The 24,270-nt window shown below is 44.5% G+C and overlaps 1 protein-coding gene across 10 annotated transcripts in view; it reads left to right on the top strand.

The window, feature by feature from the left end:
- The window catches only part of RGS8 (regulator of G protein signaling 8), a 42,614-nt gene extending 18,966 nt beyond the window's left edge, over positions 1 to 23,648 (top strand). For all 10 annotated transcript variants that reach the window (XM_005540176.5, XM_015446620.4, XM_005540175.5 and 7 more), the window contains 2 exons: positions 17,169 to 17,335; positions 18,567 to 23,648. In XM_005540176.5, coding sequence (XP_005540233.1) covers positions 17,169 to 17,335; positions 18,567 to 18,749 — 350 coding nt within the window. In that variant the 3' untranslated portion in view covers positions 18,750 to 23,648. The remainder of the gene's footprint in view (positions 1 to 17,168; positions 17,336 to 18,566) is intronic.
- Positions 23,649 to 24,270: the final 622 nt, after the last annotated feature.

Genomic DNA, 24,270 nt, shown 5'->3' with positions numbered 1-24,270 from the left:
GTTCCAGCCAGATCTCATTTGTAGAATTGAATGGCCTCCCCCCAAATTATGGGAGAGTCTTGGGCTATGCATCAGTCAAATGAATATTTTGTGCATTTTATTATTCACTTGAGTTGACAGTTTTTGAGTTTTATTGCTGCTTTTTGTTTTGAGGGTTTGCTATCCCAGCTGCATTTTACCCCTCAATTTCTTACTGAGTATACATTTTACTGGAATACAATTTCTGCTATACTTCCTCCTCCATTTTTCCCTTCCTCGTCTGTAATGCCTTTTGTTTCCCATGAAGGCAGAAATAGTTGTTCATATTGTAGTGTGGAGAGGGCAATATGATGTCAGCCAAACTTTTCATCTCTTGCTTTTTCTCATTATGTGCAAGTTCACATTCAATGGCCTTTGAAACTAGTGGCATTTAATACCTGGAGATGGCAGAGGAGGGGTGAGGAAGAGGGAGGGGTTTTGCGAAGAGAAAGAAGGCTTCAAACAGACATTTCCTGTTCCTCTTAAATATGTCGCAGTGACACTAGAAGCCCTAAGTGATCTGGGAACAGAGGGCTGCTTTTAGTTTGGAGTAGTGTTTCCACTTACTTGGAGAAAATGGTTTGGTACAATTAAGTGAAAGGCACTGGGTGGGGGTCAGACCTGCATTCTTGATTTTGACTCAGCGTTGTTACTAAGTAGTTGGGTGGTCTTGACAGAAACTCTCAGTCTTCAGATGTCTTTAGAAGTGATTTTGCTTTCAATTTGATGAGCAGTTCCCTCCAACCATGCTGCTGATCTGGATACACTGATTAATAAATACGTTTGAATAGATTTTAAAATGAAATGCAAAATCTAAGAATAAGTACATATTGTAGCAAGCAGTTTTGTGAGACAAATAGTCACTTTAGTATTCTGTGGATTGCACTTAGGAAGGAAAATAAGACAGCATAGATATAGCATATGTAACATATGGCTACACCCCAAACAGCAAGCTTATGTGATGAATTTGCCAAGGTAATGGCAAATGTATAATAATATTTAGGATTTGCAGTAATGCTATTTTTTTTTATGAGGCTATTCTGACTTTTTTTCTGGAGTCACATTAGGCTAAACAAGTGTCACTACCAATTTTCGCCTTCTTTTCTGGCTGGATTTCATTCAAGGTCATCCTGAAGTTTGGTTTCTATTTTAGCCTCACAACTGACTCACTTAGTTCAAGTCCCTGAGGCTGTTTCCTCATTCTAAAATGGGGATGGAGATGCTTGCTACCTGTCACTGAATATGAGAAATTTAATAAGAGGACACCTTTAGTTGATTTTGGGTTCTCTACTTAAAGATTCTCTACTTAAGAATCTTTTGTAAGGATATGGTGGGGTTTTTTTAAATGATACTTTTATTTATCAAATGCAAAATCAATGTGCCTTGATAATAAGATTACAAATTTTGCTGCCAGTTATTAATATTAAGCCATTATGGTCAGAGTTTATGGTGTTGAAATTAGTGATAGGAAGCTTAGGGTATATTTAGATTGCTGCAGTAGCAAGACCTAGAAATGTAAGAAGTTTAATTTTATTTGTCTGATTTGATGACTTTTAAATCTGAAGACACTTGGTTCTGCTTCTGTCAGGGATGCTTTTGGTTTTCAGGAATGCAATGACACTTTTCTGAGATGGGGACTCTGATAAGGAGTTACAAGCTGACAGGTACAGTTGCTCAGACCTACAATTCCAACATTTTAGAGGCTGAAGTAGGAGGATCACTTGAAGCCAGGGGTTCAAGGCCAGCCTGGGCAACATGGCAACACCCCATCTCTAAAAAAGTAATAATCATAACAAATGATCTGGATGTGGTGGCAGGTGCCTATAGTCCCAGCTACCTAGGAGGCTGAGGTGGCAGGATCACTTGAGCTTAGGAGTTCAGGGCCAGCTTGGGAAACATAGTGACCCTGTCTCTACTAAAATAAAAAATTAGTGGAGTGTGATGGTGAATGCCTGCAGTCCTAGCTACTCGGGAGGCTGAGGCAGGAGGATTGCTAAAGCCCAGGAGGTCGAGGCTGCAGTGATCTATGATCACACCACTGTACTCCAGCCTGGGTGACAGAGTGAGACCCTGTTTCTTAAAAAACAAAGCAACAAGCTGACACCAGATTGCTTCTTTGTAAAACTACTGCAGAAATATGCTTTTTGAGCTTTGAAGTTTTGTGATCCTTCTCGGAGTCTGATGTTCTGTTTATATTTCTGTTTAGTATAGAAGTAAAAAGCCAGGGGAGTGAATGTCTTTGAAAAGAAAGGGGTCTTTATTCAGGAGTCACTGGTAGAATTTCAAGCTTTTAGAATTTGAGCATGTACTCCCCTGTGAAGGCTATGGAGTAGTCAGCCCAAGTTATCTTGAAGGATGTTGACAACTTTCTGAAAGTCTAATTAATTTGGGTTGGTATTGTGACTCAATTAGGGCTGATTGAGCTTTTCCAAAGGGATTGCACGTGTGCAGGTCTCTTAGGAGAGACTGTTGATCAGAGGTTTGTGGAGCTTGCAATTAAGACAGTAACATGTCCTAAGAAGTGAAGAGTGAAGAATCCCTGAATGACTGGGCTCCAAAAAAAAAAGTACATGAGTCTAGAACCCACTCCCTGGCAATTCTATACTTGTAGGCAGCTGTCCCCCTTAAGGTTTCTATTTCAGAAAATACAGATGATTATTTTACCCCCTCATTCTCAATCTATAGAACATCTTTGCCATCTCTGTTCTGTTGGGTGTTTTAGGCACTCATTTATGTTTAAAAAGATGTACCGAGTGCTCATTATGTGCAAAATCTATGGTAAGCAGCTGGAGGAGGGGAAGCACAATAATGAACAAGGCACGGTCCATCTCTGGTGAAGAACACAGCCTCTGAGCGAACAGGCGTGCATACCAATAACATAGGAAACAATGCAGTGTGCTGACTGCACGCTGGGTGGCCTCAAGATGCCAAATAGAATCCTGACATCAGTGCTCCTCTTCAATTCCGTCTTGTCAATATTAGAAGACCTAACTGATCTGGGGGTAGAGGCTGCTTTTGGTTTACAGCATGGTTTCCGCTTAATTGGGGAACATGCTTTTGGACAATTAAGTGAAGAGCATTGTCTGGTAGTCAGATCTGTGTTCTCGATTTTGACCCAGCTGTTACTGGATATCTGGATGATCGGGATGGAGTCTCTCAGTCTCTTAGAAATTCTGTTTCCTCATCTACATAATGAAGGATCTGGAGTAGGAGGAGGTGTCAGAAGCTGGATCCAGGATGCTCTCTGTAGCAAACAGAGAGGCTGGGCAATAACCAATCACCTTTGGCAGGTAGTTTGACTCAGCGCTGCCTGCAGGGTTATGTAAAATACTGCTTCAGAGCTGAAATGGCTCCAGCACCAGAAGAGGGGCTATGGTGCCTGTGTTAAAACGCTGCTCCTCTCCTTGACTGAGCACCTCATAGGCTGAAATCTCAAGCAAAAGAAAGCAACTTTGCTATTTTTTAAACCTTAGAATTTAAAAAAATCTGGAGGGCAAATGTTTGGAGCCATTTTATTTCCAATTATATTTGCTTACAAACACCATACAAAGTGGAAGAAGTACCCATGGAGGTCCGGGAAGTAACCACTAGCTAAGTGCTCTTAAAAACAGACAAACACTAACAAACGAACAATGAAATTGAAATTGCTGATGGCTTCATTAAGTAGGGAAGGATTTCTAATGTGCATTAATTTGGCATCTTTTTCCTGTCCACCAGTAACAATTAGTCTCCATGTCTATGAGTTGTGCATGTAGTCTGGCCCCAAGAGTGTGTGTGTGTGTGTGTGTGTGTGTGAGAGAGAGAGAGAGAGACAGGGAGAGAGAGAGAATGTGTATACACTCAGGAGACTTTCTGCTCTGCAGCTCATACCCAAGAGAGAAAAGATGCCTCGTTTGTGGAAGATCTTTTCTGACAGATCGCTGGGAAACAGGCACAAATTGCTGTGTATTCTTCTTTATTCCTCATGAGGTTCATGCAAATGTTTTTTATTTGTTCAGCTTTTAGTGGGACATTAAGTCCTGAACTCTGAGTTGGTGCTCCCTTCCTTGCCTTCACTCTCTCTCTTTCTTTCCTTCCTCCCTTCCTCCCTGCCTTCCTTCCCTTCTTTCTCCCTTCCTTCTTGCATCTCTCTGTCCTTTGATACTTTTTGGACATAAAAAGTTAGGCTTATTCCAGTTTTAAGGTGAAGGTGAAGGCAGGGTTCCCTCCCCTTCCCTCTCACTTCTTATGTGTGACCACACACCTGAGTGAATGAGCACCTCACCCCAGTCATTTACTTGGTATTTAGCCTTTTTTCACTGTTTCAACAGAGCATAGAGGCTCTCCCTGACCCATCCCACCAGGCTCAGCGAATGCTGGGTTAATGGATAGTACAGTTAAAAGCTCTTCTGCATTTGCAGAGCTGTTATCCACCTCTGAGAACAGGAGACCCACAGAGAAAGTTTTAGTTTTTAAAAACTAGCCCCTTTTGAGATAATGGTTGAGATGTAAAAATATAATGACTGGAGCTGGTCACACAGCAACCAAGCAGAAGACCCCAAACAATCAAATAAACAAACATTAAAATGATAAATTCATGAAATTTCTTAAATTATTCGTCTAAATGGCCTGTAGCTCTAGAATGTACAGTTGAACAGTCAGGCTTCCGTTCACTGCACAGCCCTCCCCACATCCCTCTCCAAGCCAAAACGTTCTAGAACAGTGTTACTCCAAGTGGTATCCAAGGGAGGCGGCACCAACATCTGCTGGGAGCTTGTGAGAAATAAAAATTTGGGGATCCTCTCAGACCTACTGAATCGGGATCCCTGGGGCTGGGGCCTGGGGATCTTTTTCCCCTAAGCCCTCCAGGAAGGTTTATGCACATCTCAGCTTGAGAAGCCCTGTTCTCAAAGGCACATAAGTAAAACCAGGAATCTGGAGCATCCTGGCAGGGCAGGTGGCCTGTGCTTTCCAAGAAACACACTAAAGACTGTATCTCGTATGGAAGCTTTCCAAAGTGCTCAGGCAGCGCGTCCCTAGCGGTGCATTGTGTATCCCAGTTTCCACATATGTAGGGAGGAGGGTTCCACAGTAAACAAACAAATATGGCAGGTGTGCTTTTTGGATAGATTGAGGATAAGAGCTAGAAAAAGATGTGCGAAGTAGAGATGGGTGGAAAATAAACGTCTTTGCTTCCTTGCCATCATCTTCACATTGTTGTAGTTAGCACTTGGACCCAGAAATGTGGGTGCATTTGGTCTTTATTGAAGGAATGCCTGGAATATATTAGGCGACTATTAAAAGTCTGTTGAGAAAAGTCTGAATGAAAGCAACCGGACAGGCTTCTAACCCATTCTGTCACTTACCAGCGATGTGACCATATTCAGATTACTTAACCTCTGTGAACCTCACTTACCTCATCTGTAGAAGGGGAATGATGAGACTTTCCTTGTACAGTTGTGAGAGTTCAGTGTGATCATGGTTCTGAAATGTTAAGCATGATGACTTCTCCATAGAGGCAGTCAATAAAAAATAGCTATTCTAATTATTTTTGCTCTAACATAATATTAAATTCATTGAGAAAACATGCATTTCATGCCTCTTACGTGCCAGAGATGGTGTCAGCTTCTTGATCCCACGGGCAGCTTGAGTTTGTGGATTGGAGGTAGAATTAGAATTGCCAGTAGGGCTTCTTTGAATCCCATAATACTCGTCCCCTTTGCCTCATGAGCTTTTGGCAGCCCCTCTTCAAACCTCCCCATGCATGTGCGGGAATTCCATTGAGGATGTAGTTTTTAAAAGCCCAGAAGGTAAATTTGATATATTCCCTTTTGTGTGTGTGTAAGTCCCTGCAATATTTCTATACCAAACTAACTAGACCAATATTTCTGGATACTTGATTTTCAAAATCTTTTAGACTATGGACTGGTGTTCATGGGGGTTTTTTGGGGGATGGGATATGGAGTCTCACTCTGTCGCCCAAGCTGGAGTGCAGTGGCATGATCTTGGCTCACTGCAACCTCCACCTCACAGGTTCAAGCGATTCTCCGGCTTCAGCCTCCTGAGTAGCTGGGATTACAGGCACCCACCACCACACCTGGCTAATTTTTGCATTTTTAGTAGAGACGGGGTTTCACCATGTTGGTCAGGCTCAACTCCTGACCTCGCGATTTGCCCGCCTCTGCCTCCCAAAGTGCCGAGATTATAAGCATGAGCCACTGTGCCCGGCTACATGAGGTTTTATAATACTTCTCCTGTATTAAAGGATTCCTTTGTGAATGCTAAACCTTCATCCTGTTAGGGGCACACTTCTTTTGTCTACCCCTTAATGGAAATTTCTTGCTGATTTCTTATAATAGTTGCAGATACAGGCTCCACCTTGATTTTCTGTTTACTTAATTCAGCTTCTCCTTGATAAAATAGGAAAGAACGTTGGAATAGGAGTTGTAAACCCAGGCTCTCCTTACTCTTCTGCTATCACATCCTAGGAATAAGAAGTCACGCAATCTCAGAGCTCACCATTTTTATGTCTGGTGTAGGGTTTGATCATAGGCTCTCTCATGTCCTTTCTGGTGCAAAGACTTTAAGAATCTTCAAGTCCTAATACAACTATAATATATCACCTTGCTATGTATATACTAATGAAGTAGAGATCATTGAAGAATATTACGTTAATCACACTACTGAAGTATAATTAGCATATCAAATGGTTGCCAATAAAATGTCACAACTGGAAATAGTTTGTTCTCTACTTAATTTCTCTACATAAATCTTACTTAGCCCCAGTTATTTTTAGAATTTTTTAGAGACAGGGTCTTGCTCTGTTGCCCAGGTTAGAGTGCAGTGCAGTAGCATGATCATAGCTCACTGCAGCCCTGAACTCCTGGGCTCAAGAGATCCTCCTGCCTTGGCCTCCTGAATATTTGGAATTACAGGTACAAACCACTGTGGCCACCTCCAGTTATTTGTTTAAAAGCATTTATTTCACAGATTTTGCAAAAGAAAAGCTCTGACCCTGATGCTATTCTCATCACGAATTTCAAAGCAGTGATTTGTTTCTGGATCAAAGAAGTTTTGGCATCACTATTAGTATATGTATCCTGGAGTTTAGGAATGTAATTTCCATTCTTCTCCTCTATCTGGTCTTGGAACACATTCACCAGCTTATTTTCTCCAGTTGTTCGGGGATACAAGAGGACTCTGGTTTTTGGGACAGCATTTTTCATAAATAGAGAACTTAAAATAAATTGTTGTTGTGCTCTTGTATTTTTCCAAGCCTGGGAACTGAGCTAGGTTCAAGCCCACCCTGATGCCAGCTACATCAGGGCTCCTGGGCCTTGAACTGTCACCTACGCTCCACTCCCTGCTGTACCAGCTGCACTGCTCATTCATAGTGACCCAGATTCCTTTCTTATGTAAGCATCCTCCATCAAATAACTAGAGGGAGAAAGTCAGCCGCAGGCAGCATGTACAGCCGCGGCGTGTTCTTGGAGGTTCTGTGGATGCTCAGGTGGATGCCAATATTCTGCTCACTGTTCCAAGAATTCTAGACACAGGTCTTTCCCTTTCTGTCATTAGATGTGTATCAATCTCAAAAAATTACAATTTTCTTAGCACCCTTGACTTCTTGAAGGGTCATACAAAGAAAACCAAAGTGAAATAAAAATGAAATGACAAAACAGCAGGTCCTTCTGTCATTTCTCTTCCCATTTTCCCAAACTGTTCGCCACCTCCTTGCCTTTCAGTTACTCAGGATTGTTTTGTATTGGATATATTATGTTCTGTATGATGACTCCTTAAGCCACTGAAGTACAGGAATAATAGTCACTAACCTGGATTGAGCAATCACTGTCTATGTGTCAGGCCTGCATGTTGTTTACACGTATGAACTTACCGCATCCCATAACCCTATGGAGCAGATGCTGTTAGGACCTGCATCTTACAAGTGAGAGAACTGAGGCACAGAGAGGTTAAGTCTCTTGCCCAAGCTCACACTTAGCTGGTATGGATTAGAGCCAGGACAGAATCCCAGAATTCAGGGGTCAAAGGGTAGTCACTCTTTCCAACTATCTGAGGTCTGTTGGGGGAAACTGGGGGGGGGCACTCCAGTTGCCTGGGCTTGGAGAGGGAGCAGGGTCTGGGGTACATGGGGCCCCGGCAGAGGAAACACAGCTAATGCAAAGCATGTCACCCTGAGAGATGCTGGGAGACACAAATGAGCCTTTCAGAAATAAACCAGCATCCTGTGTTTGGAACCAACTGCAGTTCATGGACAAGTAGGAGGGTCCTGGTGGAGGGAAAGGGGAAAGATGGAGGAAGAGGACAAAAAGGAAAGAGAACAGGAGAACAGGGAGAGGGGGCAGGGAAAGATGCTGAGGAGTCAGGGAAAGGAGCAGATGAAAAGCTTGCTGGGAGGAGGTGGGAGGTAGATGGAAGGGGAGAAACAGTGTGGAGCTGGCTCTATTCTATGCAATAGGCTAGGATTTTACAGTTGTGCTTGGATTTGTTTGCTTGGTCACATAAGCAGGAAAGGTGGGCCAGGTGGGTGGGTGGGGAAACAAGTGGTCTGTCTACAGAAGCCCGCTGCTACCATCTGCTCCAGGCAAGAGGAGGGGCTCCTGCAGCAGTGCCCTCTACCACCTTCTCCCTTCCATTGTTCAGACTAAAGTATCTCTTTGTTCAGTGCAGGCTCTGGGAATATAAAAAGGGTTGGGGGAGATTGGGGCCGAGAGGGGTGGGCATACAAAGTGGGTGAGCAGAGGAGGAGGGGTGAGGGCAGGTGCAGTCTGCACAAGCCTTTGTGATCTGTGTCTATTGGGGCGTCTTTCCACAATCTGTTCTCTGTTGCATCTCAGGTCCAGACCCTCCCAGGAAGGGCCCATGAGGGCAGGGCCATTCTCCCTTCCTTTCCCATCTCTCAAGCACTTCCCTTGAAATTCCAGGCAACTTTCAAGTTTCTTTCGGTTTTCCTCTCACTTTTTCTGAGCCTGCCCTGAAAATGCAGGCCACCACATTTTGGGCTGAGGCTGCCTGAGAGAACATAGCATCTTTGCAAGGCCACTCAGCTGTTCTTCATTACAGCATCCCCTGGACATGGTTGGAAACAATGCCTTTCTGTTCACACTTCAGCTCTTTTTACATGAAAAAGCCACTCCACTGGGCCATCAGTGCTGTGGGAGAGAAGAGACTTTAGGCAGGTTCCAAGTTATTGGTGGCACGTAATGGCCTCAGTTCTCGCCACAGAAAACGTGACAGCAGGTGTCCTTTTGCTGGAGAATCTCTAGGTCTGTGAGCCAAATGGTACACTTGCTGGGCCATGGTATGTGTGTGATGTGTTTGCCTGATTTGGGCTTACTGTCTATCTCTCCTTTGGAGGCCTGCCAGCCATCACCAGAGGAGAGAGGAGGGTGGCTATGAAGTCACGCACATGTGTGTGCAAATCCACTTCTCACCTTTTACTGGTCAAGTGACTACAGACTAACTCTCCATGTCTCACTTTCCTTATTTATAAAACACACTTTGCTAAGAGCTAACACTTATTGACTGCTTATAATGAACTACTAGGCACTTTTACATGGCTTGCCTCATTTAATCCTTATAACAGCCCAATTCAGTAGATTCTGACATTGTTCATTATTCCCAGTTTAGAGATGAGAACACAAGGGCTTGGAGATGTTAAGGCACTTTTCCAAGGTCATGCAGAATTCAAACCCAGGCTGTATGACTCCAGAGCCTCTGTCTGCTTAGGAGCCATGATGTAAGGATTGAGTTAATGTATATAAACTGGGCAGCACAGAACTCAGTGATGACATTGACATTGACATTGACGAGGAGAAGGATGGAATCGTGGAACTGTGAAAATCAATCCGCTAAGAGCTATGTCTGATACAGGCTAATCTAAGTTGCCATGAGGACATGGAACGGAGTGCTAACTCTACCTGGGAAAGCTCATCATATTCAACCCCTTCAGTTTACAGATGAGGATACTGGGGCCTAGTGAAGTTGAGTGTGTTGTCCAAAGTCACACAGTTAATGATGGGGTTGATTTTGGTCAGAACTGGTGCTGCCAGCTGAGACCCGTGGTGCTTCTGCCTCAGCAGGCTGCCAGGTAATGAGAGCTGGCTATGAGTTCACCACACATCTCCAACTCCAAATCTCCATCCCCCGCTGAGTCAGCCTTAACTGCTTACGGTGTAACTTGGCTGAACTCTCCTGCCCATGTACACCCTGTTTCTATGTTGACATATGCTCAGATACCCCTCCGCCTTCCACCGTGACTTTTCTCAGTTTCTCTCCACCCCACCTGGAAATGTCACCATCTATGGTGTCACTTGTGACCTCTTTGTCTTGCCCTACAGTGGGGATCCTCTCCCTCCACTTCAGTGGTCACTGGCACAGGCATCCCTCAGGCTATTGTCACACAGAGCTAGAGGCTAGACCTTCTACATGCATGAGAATGCTGGCTTTGCAGTTTAGCATCCTTGCCACTTACTGACTGTGTGACCTTGGGGAAGTTATTTAGCTTCTCTAAGCTTTGTTCTTTTCTCCTAAAAAGTGGTGAAAATATCAGGACCTAAGCTATAGATGTGCTATGAGAAGCCAGTACTGTAAGATTCATAAACCACTAGGTGTGGTGCCGGGCCCAAAGTAAGTGTGCTATCAATGCTTGCTGATGTTACTTTAAAATTCTTTCTCTGGGTTCAACTTTTTTTTTTAACTTTCTTCTTATCATTCTCCCCTTCCTCTATGTCCCAATTGCCACTTGCTAAATCCTTGCTATTCTCCAGCTTCAAGGACCATCTGCCAGCCTGGAACTGATGGGTCCTCTCTTTGAATGATTGATGCACCATCAAATTAAAAGTTCTTGCTCCCTTTTTGATGCACTGTAACTCCTCCAGGAATCTAAGTCTAAGCCTTTACAATTGTTTGACTGTTTTTTTTTTTTTAATCACATTCTTATTTACTTTTCCAAGGTTGCTGTTCCAAACCCTTCCCACTCTCTTAGACTTCCCCACTATAGTCCACTCTGCATTTATAATTACTCAATTGATTATTTTAAATTATCACTTAATGTTGGTTACACTAGACTCGCCTCTAAATTCAATGAGGTGGTGACTTTATCTCATTTGTTTGTGCCATAGCCCCAAAACCTAGCACATGGGTGCAGCCCACATTCACAGTGACCTTATCCCAAATTAATAACAAAGATTAAGGCTATCCCACTTGACATATCTCAAATATGTCCCTTTTCTGGCTGTTTTTCTCTATCTTCCTCTACCTCTCTCTTTTTTTCTTTGCCTTTGTCCTTAAGGAAAAGAAGTTCTTTCACTTTTTCTTGGTCCCTCTCCTCTAAAATTTCTCTTCAGCAAATACTATTCTTTTGCTTCTTTTAATCTCCCATTTTCAATGCCCTTTCCTTTCTGTCTGCACACATATCAGGAGAGATCTTGCTTTGGAGTCACACGGACCTGGCTGGGAATCTTGGCCTTGCTCTTGCTGGTTGTGTAATTGGGCCATGTATTCCACTTCTCTAAGCTTTAATTTCTTCCTGCGGAAAGTGGAGTGATATTATCTGTGGATCAGCGTTGTGAAAATAAATTGGGCTAATGTTTTGTAAAGTCCTGAGCAAAGAGCATGGTGTATAGTAAATAAGTAAAATTCCTTGCCCCAAATCCTAACTAAATAAGTAAAAACAACACCTACCTCTCCTAGGCCCTACCATCTTCTCCAGCTAACGTCAGACAGACTTTCAGGTTCCTGCCTGAAATGAGAAACTTCCCTGCTTTCACACATAGTCCTTCTTTTTGCTCCTCATCATATTTCTTCTACCTTCCTGGGTGCAACATTTTGTCAATTAGATTCTTTTCTCGAACTTCAATTCCTGCTGCTCAACTGGTCTTTTCTGATCAGATCAACATTTACACATACCCAAGTCTATCTTTTTTGTTTGTTTGCTTGAGACAGATTCTCACTCTGTTGCCCAGGCTGGAGTGCAGTGGTGCGATCTTGGCTCACTGCAACCTCCACCTCCCAGGTTCAAGTGGTTTTCCTGTTTCAGCCTCCTGAGTAGCTGGGATTATAGGCACATGCCACTGCACCCAGCTAATTTTTGTATTTTTAGTAGAGATGGGGTTTCACCATGTTGGTCAGGCTGGTCTCAAACTCCTGACCTCGTGATCCACTCTCCTCAGCCTCCCAAAGTGCTGGGATTACAGGTGTGAGCCGCTGCGCCCGGCCCTACCCAAGTCTATCTTAAAAAAAAACAAAAATCTCTTTCCTGACCTCATGTTTCCTTCCAGCTATGCTGTCTTATTTCTCTACCTTTTTATCTACAAAATTTGTTGCAAGCGTCATCTGAATGACTGTTTCCACTTCCTTCAGTCTCATTCACCACCGTACATACCATGGGACAGCTAGTGCCCCATTACACCATGAAAACTCTTCCTGCCAACGCTTGCTGAATCTAGTGACTGTTTCTCAGACTGTATCTAGCTTGACCTCTGGACAGCACTAGACACAGTGACCACTTCCTTCTTGAAATGTTCTCTTCCTGGCCTTTTGTAGTCCTGCAAAATTCTTCTGTTTCTCTGGCTCTTTCACAGGCCTCTTGGTGTATGCTATCCTATAAGCAGGCCTGGTCATTTTCAGCTGTATTATTATTAAATGCTAGTCTTAGTGAACTACTTCCAGTTACCCAAGTAAACTTTCTTAATTCTAGGCCTTCATTCCTGTGGTTCCCTCTCGCTGAAATTCTCTTCTCCTTCCTCTCCTTCCTTGCCTTGCTTAGCTTCCCTCTACTTCCCATGTCAGCTTAGAAGCCTCTTCCTCCCACAGGTCTTCTCTTCGCTCCTCAGGGCTGGCAAAGGCACCCCTTCTGGGTCCTTCATGACCCCTCTGCTTTCTCTATCCTGTAACTTATCACACTACAGCATAATCATCATAATTATGTTTTCTTGGCTCAAGCTTGCCCTTGATGGCAAATTCTGTGAAGCCACGATTATATCTGCTTTTAGCGCATAGCGTAGCCTGAGTCACATAACAAGTGAATGAATGAATGAAGATTCATTCATTATTGCTATGTTGGATTGAAAGTGAGTGTACCTTATATGAAGTTTTCAATGCTACATATTGTTACCTGTTAAAACTGGGCAAGTCCCTTTTCTTAGCATCGGTTTCCTCATCTGTAAGATGAGATGTAAAGCAAGCCCCCTGAGAGCACTTTGCAGAAGTTATCTCTACTCATCCACACAAAGACCCAACAGAGTTGAAACCTGGATTTAAGGAGGTGATGCCTGTACCTCATCTAGCACAGGGCCAGACAGTTTCCTTAGCAAGGCTATCTTTACCAGTACCATGAAAGAAGGCAGAAAGGTAATATTCTTTCCTTGTCTATAACTACATTCACCTTGCTCATAAGCACCTGTTTCTGTTCGGTTAGAAATTAAAATCTGACACAAACAACCTTAAACTCTCCCATTCGAAGAATGTAGTCTCTTCTGGTTTAAAACCAACCACAGGCTCTTCTGAGTTGCTTTTCCAAGTCACTTTCCAGTTACTCTTTTAGATAAACACACAGTCTTTTAGGGCTCCCTCATTCCCCTCCTCATTCACTGAATACAGTGGAAAGTGTGTTAAGATGGAGGCGGAGAGGGAACCTCTGGCCTACGGTCCCTCGGGTCCTCACTGTGTCCATTGATAGTGAAATCGTGGACTGGTCACTGCTCAGAGTCCCCCCTTGCTAAACCAGCCCTTCACTGAGTTCTCAAGGGCACTGGGTCTTCTGCAAGGAGAAAACCTCCTCCAAGAGCACTGAGGCTTCTACAGCTCCAGCTATTTTTCCCTTCGACCTCTGCCAATAGCCTCTGCCTCAGGGGCCCCTCCTGCAAGCAGTGGGGATCTCCTGGCAGGAAGGCTGGTTCTTTAATCCAAGTTGCCTCTAGAGCCTGTGGAGACTTCTGGATCTTCTCCATGGAGGGGACAGAGTGAGGGAGGGGTGACAAAGAGAGTTTCCTTGAGAGATTTCATGGGCAAGGATTTTAAGATTTTGTTCTCTTACAGTACCAATGGTCCCCGACTTACTATGGTTCGACTTACGATTTTTCAGCTTTATGATGGTGTGAAAGTGATACATATTCAGTGGAAACCATACTTCAAATTTTGCATTTGGATCTTTTCCCAGGCTAGCAATATGTGATGTGATACTCTCTTGCAATGCTGGGCCAAATAATCTAACACAATGTCTGTTTTATAATAAAGTGCTGAATAGCTCATGTAATTTACTAAATACTGTACCAAAAGTGTTCTGAGCACATTTAGGGTAGGCTCAGCTGAGCTGTGATGTTCAGTAGGTTAGGTTTATTAAGTGCATTTTTGACTCTTGGTATTTTCAATCTGTGATGGATTTTTCAGGACATACCCCCATCATAAGTTGAGAAGCATCTGTGCTTTGTTACATTAGTAGATGCTTTAAAAGACATTACTGAATTGAATGAATGATTCTCAGTCCATCTCTGCCTAAACATTGCTGTGTCATTGTTTCATTTTGATTTTCAGTTTATCTCAGGTTTCTAATCCCTTCTTCCAGAGTTTTGAATCCAGTGTAGTAATGGGAGCAGGAGGTGCCCTGAGCAGACCTCTCATATGAGTCTAAACTACGTTACTCTCCTCTTCTTTTTCAGTACGGAACAATTTTATTTTCCACCTGCCTGACAGGAAGTAACTTTACATTATATTCTACTTTCTCTATACTTTATGGTTTAGAGTTAAGGTGATCATGTGTTCGGGTTTTGCCTGTGGTGGTCATGGTTTATAACTATTGTCTGCATGTAATTAACAGTAATGCAGGCTTCACTCTCAAAATGACCTGGTTTGGATAGTAAATTACATGGTCATCTTTCTTTTCTTTTTCTTTTTTTAAAGATAGGGTATCACTCTGTCACCTGGGCTGGAGTGCAGTGGTGTGATCACAGCTCGCTAAAATCTCAACCTCTGGGGTTCAGGTGATCCTCCCACCTCAACTTCCCGAATAGCTGGGCACACGCCACCACACCTGGCTAATTTTTGTATTTTTGGAGAGAGAGGGTTTTGCCATGTTGCCCAGGCTGGTCTCAAACTCCTGGGCTCAAGCAGGCTGTTCACCTCAGCCTCCCAAATGTTGAGACTACAGGTGTGAGCAACTGTGCCCGACCATTCCTACTTTTCAAAATGAGTTTAAGCTCAGGCTTCCAAACTTAAATCTCCTTGTGACTTAAAGCTCAGTGTTGGGAGCCACCCAAAAACCTTTCTCTTAAGTTCCTGGCTCTTGCAAGTAAAGGTCTTGGCTTTTATGATACTGTTCTAGTATAGACATTAAAATATCTATTTTGAAAGACAAAGATATACAATGACTTTTTTATTCAGAGAAATGAAAACATTTCAAGAAAGTAAAAGTAAGCATTTGAATGTATCAACAGCCTAGCACCAGCAATCCATCGAATGACCCTGGCCAGTGCACAGTCCTGGTGGATAGTGGTGGACGTCAGAGGCCCAGGTCATCCTGTCATCTAGGATTAAGAGTTGTTAACATTTTGTTCTTCTAGGAAATTTTAGAAAAGAAATAAAAGATTATTGCCAGCATCTTTTATAACCAGCAGAACACTTCTTTATTCTAGGTTGTATGTGCCCTTCGCCTGAGGACAGTTTATAGAAAACTATAGCTGTTATTTGATTAGTGGGGAGTGTGTTGAGGTTGAAATAACTTATAAAAAATATTTTTAAATAAAAACATTAACTGGATGCATAAGCTATCAATAAATGTGATTTCCCTTTCTAACTCGACATGGTAACCCTGCTCATCTTGTGTTGGTTGGAAGCACTGCTTGACAATATGTATGATATTGATTAACAAAAATGAAAAGGTATATTAATTTGTTAAATCACTTGGCAGAAAAATTATGATCAATCTTAACTAAAACATAATTTGATAGGCAATGTCTTTTAAAATAAAGTATATATGGAAGAAAAACGTCAAAATACAGCACCTCAAATGTTTTTTTAAAAAGAGGCTTGCAACCCCATCTAGGTAACAGAATGACACTGCTGACTACATTTCAGTAGGTAGTTTACTTTCAGATTTTTTTGGTAGTAGCAAAGAATGAGACATTCACATTCCCTCTAGCTCATCTTGTAACAAGTTTTGTGTTTCCTCAGGATGGTTGACTTGGATTAGGTTAGAGAACAAATAATTTGACCTAATTATTAAATAGCAACATAGCTACCAATAGACCTAGGGAACAGACACCTGTGCCCCAAACATATTACTACACCTTCCTAAATGTGGCTTTGTAATATCATTATGACTCTTTATTTTATTTTATTTTTATTATTATTATTTTTAATGAGACATATTTTTGCTCTTGTCGCCCAGGCTGGAGTGTAATAGTGTGATCTCGGCTCACTGCAACCTCTGACTCCTGGGTTCAAGCGATTCTCCCACCTCAGCCTCCCAAGTAGCTGGAATTACAAGCATGCACCACCACACCCAACTAATATTTTGTATTTAGTAGAGATGAGGTTGTATCATGTTGGCCAGGCTGGTCTCGAACTCCTGACCTCAGATGGTCCACCTGCTTTTGCCTTCCCAGGTGCTGGGATTACAGGTGTGAGACACCGTGCCTGGCCCCATGACTTGAATAAGAAGCATGACTTGCCTCTGAGGACACTCGTGTGTCTAGGATAATGAAGTCTTTTTTTTTTTTTTTTGAGATGGAGTCTCACTCTGTCGCCCAGGCTGGAGTACAGTGGCACGATCTCAGCTCACTGCAACCTCTGCCTCCCAAGTTTAAGTGATTCTCCTGCCTCTCTGCCAAGTACCTGGAATTACAGAAATGTGCCACCATGCCCAGCTAATTTTTTTTGTATTTTTAGTAGAGATGGGGTTTCGCCATGTTGGCCAGGCTGGTCTCGAACTCCTGACCTCAGGTGATCCACCTGTCTCGGCCTCCCAAAGCGCTGGGATTACAGACGTGAACCACTGCACCCAGATGAGAATGGGGTCTTCAAGAGGGTGTGGAGGAGCAGTGAGCTTGGACAATTAGGGGAACCTTCACACTATTACTTCCTTTCTTTCTTCTACAGTTCTTAAACTTAAGCTGCTTCCTATCTCTCTTCTTTTCTTCCTCCCACATCCACAGATGGGGTGGCTGCATTCCGTGCCTTCTTGAAGACGGAGTTCAGTGAGGAGAACCTGGAGTTCTGGTTGGCCTGTGAGGAGTTCAAGAAGACCAGGTCAACAGCAAAACTGGTCTCTAAGGCCCATAGGATCTTTGAGGAGTTTGTGGATGTGCAGGCTCCACGGGAGGTGTGTTGGCAGCAGCGACCATCCTGTCTGTCCATGGCTTCTGGCCTGCATTTCTCTCTCAGAGAGGATCTGAGCCAGGCTTGATGAGGACTTTCTTATACAAAACTGAACCTCATCGCTCTGGTGGCCCTTGATGGAAAAAAAAAAAAAAAAAAGGATCATTTTTAAGAAACAGAAACCCAGGGCTTCCATCAGAGGAGCTCCATTAGGAGTGTTTTAGTTGTCTGTCAGTTAAGCATGCGCTAGCAGGAACTGTGCTGCTACAGAGATTCTGCAAGAATAAATGCTACCGAGTCTATGTTCGTTTTCCTGGTGGAAGGCAGCATAGCTTAATGAAATGTGGATCTGCTTTGAAATCTTGTTTCAATTTTAGCTCCACCACTTACTAGCTAGGAGCTCTTGGTCAAGTTACTAAACCTCTCTGGGTCTCAATTTCCCCAATGTAAAAGGGTACCTACCTTTCAGAGGATGAGAGATGAAGCACCTGTTCAGTATTTGCCACTGCTCATTAATGAGTAATTATAATTATTTATATTATTTAATTATAATGATTTATAGTAATAGGATGAATTTCTATTTTATTGCTGTTCTGAGTTATAATACAGAATTTTACTTGGGAGAGGAGGGTTTACATGAAGAAAAATGTCTGCTACCAGTTTAGGTGCAGTGCATTTTTAGATTCCTTCAACTATGCTTTGACTTGGGATACAAGAAGTCTTTACCAGTTGTCTAGGATGCTACAGGCCCTTTATAATGCTGGTTGGAACAGAGATGTACATTCTAACCAGGGCCTCCCTCCACAAGGCATTTGTTTCCTTAGTAGACAAGAAAAGACAGGAGAAAAAGCTTACTTCAGGGGACTTGCATTAACAACTGGCTTGGATCTATCCCTTTGCCTGCCAGGGTGAAGGTCCCTGGATTAGGGATTCAAGTAATTTGGGATTTTGCCTTGGCTCTGTTGCTAACTTTCCATACTACTTTAAACAAGCTTTGTAGTCTCTTATTTTCAGTACTGTTGTCTATAAATTGGGACTGAGAATATCTGGTTTGCAGACCCCGCAGGATTCTTGCTGTGATCAAAAGGGATGACCTCCATGGAAGCAATTTGAAAAGCCAAAATCGCCTTAAACATGTAGATGCTGTCATTAATAATTATTGCATAGTTAGGGCCAGCTGCCAGAAACCTTGGCCGTTGAGGGCCTGTGACCTTGCTCTCTGTTTGTATCTCTAGGTAAACATTGACTTCCAGACCCGAGAAGCCACGAGGAAGAACATGCAGGAGCCGTCCCTGACTTGCTTTGACCAAGCCCAAGGAAAAGTACACAGCCTCATGGAGAAAGACTCTTACCCCAGGTTCCTGAGGTCCAAAATGTACTTAGATCTGCTGTCCCAAAGCCAGAGGAGGCTCAGTTAGACCTCAGAAGTGGACTCCCGGAAATCACCGGCTTTCCCCTCCTCTTGCTGCCAAGATCATATTCTAATGTGAAATGTCATAGGTGTTCAAAAGTGGTGGCATTGGGGGTGAGAGGCTGGGGGTGAGGAGGGAATGAAGGGCCATTCCAAAGTATGACCCAGCTGCTGGAGCTTGGACTCTATTCCATTTACCCATGTTTGTGTTTTGGTTAGTGGTAGCGCCTTGCCGCTGTCACCCTTTTCTGGGTCAGCAACTTGCCCTTCATAATGCCTTGGGTCACCTCTGCTGAGAGGGCAGATTTGCTGTGCTAGGCTAATCTGTAAATAATGCAAATGCAATTCCCACCACCTCCACACCCTCCTCAGTTAGGATTCCTGACTCCACTTGTTGTAAATCCCTGGGAGGAGTAGCTGAAAGACTTGGGCTCCACTCTGTGATTTGTAGTGGCCAGCTCTGCTCACTGGGACCTCACAGCTTAGGAGAGAGGTTTCTGTGGAATTCCAAGTTTCTAGTGCTGTCATTGACAGGTGACCTCTTGGAGAAGGAGTGAAATCCATGGAGTTGTTTGTTTCTTCCATTTCCATTGGACCAGTGTGAAAAACTGTGATTACTTTCCATCTTGGCCTAGGAAATTCACAAGACTACCCTACCCTTACATTTCCAGAAAGAGTCTTGGGACATGTCCTTCATGACTTCTGAAGTGGAATTGCCATGAAGAAAGATACAGCTTACAAATCTTCCTCAATTCTACGAAGAACTTTTCCAGAAGTCAGGAGACGAGGGAATGTAGCACCAGTAGACTTCTATTCAAAGGGGTACCATATAACCTGTCTGTTGCTCTGTGTCTTCTCTGCCCTCACCTCTCTGCAGCATCATACATCACTGATCTCTTAGGATGACAACTTGGCAAAGGGAGGTGAATTCCTGTAGCATGGAGTGCTCCCACGGTGCCTAGTACTTTCCCTGTATCTCCACCTCCCCCCTTCCATGCCGGTCATGTAATTATGATGGGGGAGAACGGGAATTTAGGCTGAAACTCTTTCCAGCATACTTCCTGGGAACATGCTTACTTAGAAAGATCTCTCTCTTGGATACCATGAAGCAGCTTCTTTCTTGATCTTTGATCTTTTGGAATTGAGCATGAAATAGGAGGTGTGGCTGAGAAGATCACTGTGAGCATCTGGATGTGGAGAACCTTCCTAAAATGCTTTCATGGTATCCTACAGCTGCTCTTGGAAGTGTGTCAGGCAACTCTTCCTTGGAGGATGAGTGAGCAGCCTGGAACCTACTCTAGCTACCCAGGAAAAAGCTGACTTTGGCACAAGAGTAGTGCCAAGGAGATGAACCTTTAGCAGAGAGACCAGAAAGTGAAAGTGGGGCATGCAAGAGGCTGGTTTCCAGGTGGAGAGGCTAACAGAGTGGAGTTACTGTTGGAATAATTCACGACCAATGGATTTGGATTCACTGCAGATCTACAAAACTTTCAGCTTGACTAAGTGGAACAGCACATGATTAAGCATAAGCTCTGTGCAGGCGATTGCAAACTGAGCTGAACCATTCTCGTTTTAAGGGGTGAGGGGCCTTTTAAGGTTATGCTGGTGGTGTTCCAGTGCTTGTGTTCCTCTCCGTTAACTTTGAGAATCTCTTCCTTTTTTAGCTATAGCTAGACCAGGCCAAGAAGGCCCTTGAGTCCCACTAGTGCTAGGGCCCACTGCACTGCCACGGCACATTGTTATCTGTGAGTGAGGGTGGGTGTGACTGTGTGAACCTCAGGGGGAGAGAAGAACACACGTCTCCTAGCCCTCTTCGGTCTCACACCGAAGAGACCTGTGGAATTTCGTGTTCGAGAACTCCAAAGCCTCAAATGGGTGATCCTAGTTAGATCAGGTAGTATCCTCCCAACCGTGGTTAAAAAAACAAATCATTCTTTTTTAGATAAAGCTGCCAGAATTAATTTAATGATTAAATTCTCTAACAGGGTATTTTAAACATTGTTTACATATGAAATGTGCATCTGCTGCCAACTCTACTGTCAAATATGAGGTGCATATAAATTGGAATTGCACAGAGTTATAGAAATGTGAAACATTCTAAAAGGGGCCTTTTTCACCACTTCCACTATCCCAAGGAGAAAAGCCTGAACGAGAGTGTCGTGCTATGGCCTCATAGAGGGACCTAGAGTTCTTGCCAACTATTGAGGAAACAAAGGCTGCAGGTGATGGTATCACGGCGCCCTGGTGACTTCCTCCCACAATGGGGAGGTGTGAAAGACCCCAGCTTGGGGATCCTGAATTTTGCAGCTAAGCAAGGGTATGTGGGTGTGTGTCCGTGTATAGAGGAACGTGATAGCTAAATTTATGGTACTCCTGTGGAGCGTCTCTGTGTGTTTGTGTGTGTGTGACAATTGTGAGCATTAGACTAGTACATGGCAGACATGATCTTCCCATGGGGTGGAGCTTTCCTCATACCCTGTATGCCCTGCTTCCCACAAGAGGCGCAGAGCTCTTGACTCTGATGCCTAGTTTTAGGCACTCTGGTTGTGCCAACCCAGATTTTGGTCTGTGATAAAACAAAGAGAAATGTTTACAACATCTAGAGCAATATCCAAGCATACCTCATCCCTGAGCTTCCATGTTTCCCAGTCCTGCCCTCCCTCCCATTGCCTCTTCCACAAGCTCATGTCCTTGGGTATCACTTCCATTTATTTCCTGTCTTCCTTTGCTCCTCAAGCCGGGCCTGTGCTGTGGACTTGCTCTCTGGACTCAAGGCTTGCTGGGTCCTGGGCCTGTGCAGGCTCCAGGCAAGCCAGGGCAGGAGTCCAGGCAGAGCTGTGACTTCCAGAATTGCTCTCCATCCCTGAGTGACCTTGCCCCACTGGAGGGCTAACTTGTTTGGGGGCTGGTGTGAGATTCATCATTGCCCTTGGCAAACTAAATAGAATACTGTCAGTATCAACCATTCATGGCCTTGGGCACCTCTGGGGTGAGGAAGAATCCTCTGAGGCAGTCCTTCTCATTAAACTTGAGCACGCACAGGAATCACCTGGAAAGCCTGTGACAAGTGCTAATTCCCAGGTGCATACCCAGAGATGCTGATCTGATAGACCTGAGATGGGGCCCAGAAATCAATATATTTAATAAGTTCCTAGGTGGCTAGTGGCCTGTGGATTTGGAAAAAGGATGGTCTTAGACAGTGGCTCATGACCTTGGCTGCTCCTTAGAATCACCTAGGGAGTTTTTAAAACCCAGATGTCCAGGTCCCACCCCAGAACAGCCAAATCAGAAGCTTTTGGTAGAGACCCAGGCATCAGTCACTTTAAAGCTCCACAGGTGACTCCAATGTGCAGCTGAACTTAGGAAGCATTGGTCTAAGGAGTGAGGAGGAACGCGGTGTGGGGGAGGGGAAAGGGGGGAACACAGCTGTGTGGACCAAGGGGGCTGGCGCATTTCCAGATGCAAGCACGTAGATACTGAGGAACCTGGCCAGTCCTGGAACCTGACTTGGGATGCTGCCTTGATGCCCTCAGGGTCTGACTTGCTCTTTTGAGATAAAGGTGATTTGGCCCAAGCTGCGTGCATTGCTGGGCAGCGGCCATGCCGAAGGTGGTAGCTGAAGGGATCCTTGATTGAAAGACGCTCTGCCGTGCTTTCCGAGTCCTGTCTCCTCCAAGCTTGTCTCCTAGGCTGTTTCCCCTGTCTGTTTTCCTGCGCCCTTGTGTTTGGCCATTTTTGCATTAGGGTGTGTCTCTGTACCCAAGGCCACACGACAAGGTAGTTGGAACCCCCACTCACGTGGTGAGTGAAGAGCGTCGTGGTAATAATAATAGTAGTAACACAACTTCCAAATTTATCAATGGAGAGTGTCACATCCTGAGGATATCAAGATCTGTGAGGCCTTTTCAAGCCCTCACCATTCCCTCTTTGGTCCCAGGTTGGGTGGGCAGCTGGGAAGGTCCTAGTTGATTTTAATCGCCGGTGCTCTCCCCAGAACTGCTGCTCTGAATAAACCAAAGCTGTGAAAGAGCGTTCTGCGCAGGCTGTGGGCCCAGCCTCTGGGTGCAGGCCCTGGGCGCTTGAGCTGGGCAGCTCAGCTGGCTCTGCTGTGAGGGCAAGCTGTGAACTTAACTGTGCTGAAAGCTGGGGAGGGTAGAATGGGGAAGACTGAAGAGGAAGGAGCGGGTGGGAGAGACCAGCCGCTAACATGGTGTCTGCTTCTCCATGGACCAGAGGAGAAGGGATGAGTAGAAAATGCAGAGGCAGGATGGTCTCCCAGCAACAAGAGTGTCCAGAGTTCTCCTGACCCTGTCTGTGCCCAGTTCCACGGAAGGCAGAGGCATCACGGTTTTCCACCCCAGGCCACCCTGCCAAGTGTCAGGCCTCTTTAAATCTGCATCCCTCTGGGTTAGAAGCAAGAGAGGTGGCAAAGCCTCCCTGGCACTGAGAGCCTGTTCCAACGTGCCACTCGGCATGAGATGGTGGAGGAAGAAGCCAAGAGCAGAGATGCCTTCCTGTTCCCGCGGCCTCTCAGGACTCCACAAGATGCTGTGGACCAAGACGGGAGATCTCAGGATGGGGCCACTGGCCTTCCTAGGTTGGGCTCTGGGTCCTTTTAATAAACTGTTCCTTTCCTGGTTCTTACTCCCTTTTGGTCCTTCCGCTCCCTTCCCTCTGCCAGGTATGGAAAAGGTGGCTGGGCTGGGTGTGCGCTCCAACCCCGGTAGCATTAGCTGAGTCACGCGGCGAGCACACAACAGATTTGTAGCAGCTCATCTGCCATATAAACCGCTTGGCTGATGGTGTCCTCATTGAGTTGTTTCATTACCATGTAAAGTGGAATCATGTCTTTCACCTTTACTATAAACAAGGCTGTGAGAACATAATAAACAGAACCTGAACAAGCTGCCCTCTGGTCTCTGCCCACATTTCTGCCCAGCTGACTCTTTATGAGGAAACTCTCCACATCACACATGGACTTGCTGGAGGGAGGGCACGTGGCCCCATCTGGCAGCAGCTGGCACGGGGCTGGCCATCAGGAGAAGCAGGGGTGTGGGTGGAAATGGATGGGCCTGGCTTGGGGATGAGCGTGGGGTGGAGAGTGACTTTGGGTTATGAAAGTTGCTTTGAAACTGTAAAGTGCTGTCCCAATTCAAGGTGGTGTTTTTATTACTACCACCTACTGCTTGAAAATGCAGAGAGCAAAAAAAGGGTGAGGATGGTTTGTGTATTTGTTCAGCTGGAGCAATCTGGAAATGCAGTCGGTTGATCTTGCTTAGGGCTGTACCTCACTTTATACAATCAACGTGTCCCCGAAAAGTGTGTATTAGTCATCAGATCTTTAAGTGCCTCTGGTGATCAGGTCCTGTGGAGGGGAGGAAGGAGAATAAGGCACTGTATCTGCTCACAAAAGCTCATTCTTCAAGTGGGGTGATAAGACAGAGATATGCAAAACCTTAACCATCCAAATAATTGAAAATGTTCTGGAAAAGGTCTGTCTTTAAAGGAAAGCTGATGCTTCTTCAAAG

Source organism: Macaca fascicularis, chromosome 1 (assembly GCF_037993035.2).
Source record: "Macaca fascicularis isolate 582-1 chromosome 1, T2T-MFA8v1.1".
Taxonomy (NCBI): Eukaryota; Metazoa; Chordata; class Mammalia; order Primates; family Cercopithecidae; genus Macaca; species Macaca fascicularis.
This window is presented reverse-complemented; position numbering and strand designations above follow the sequence as displayed.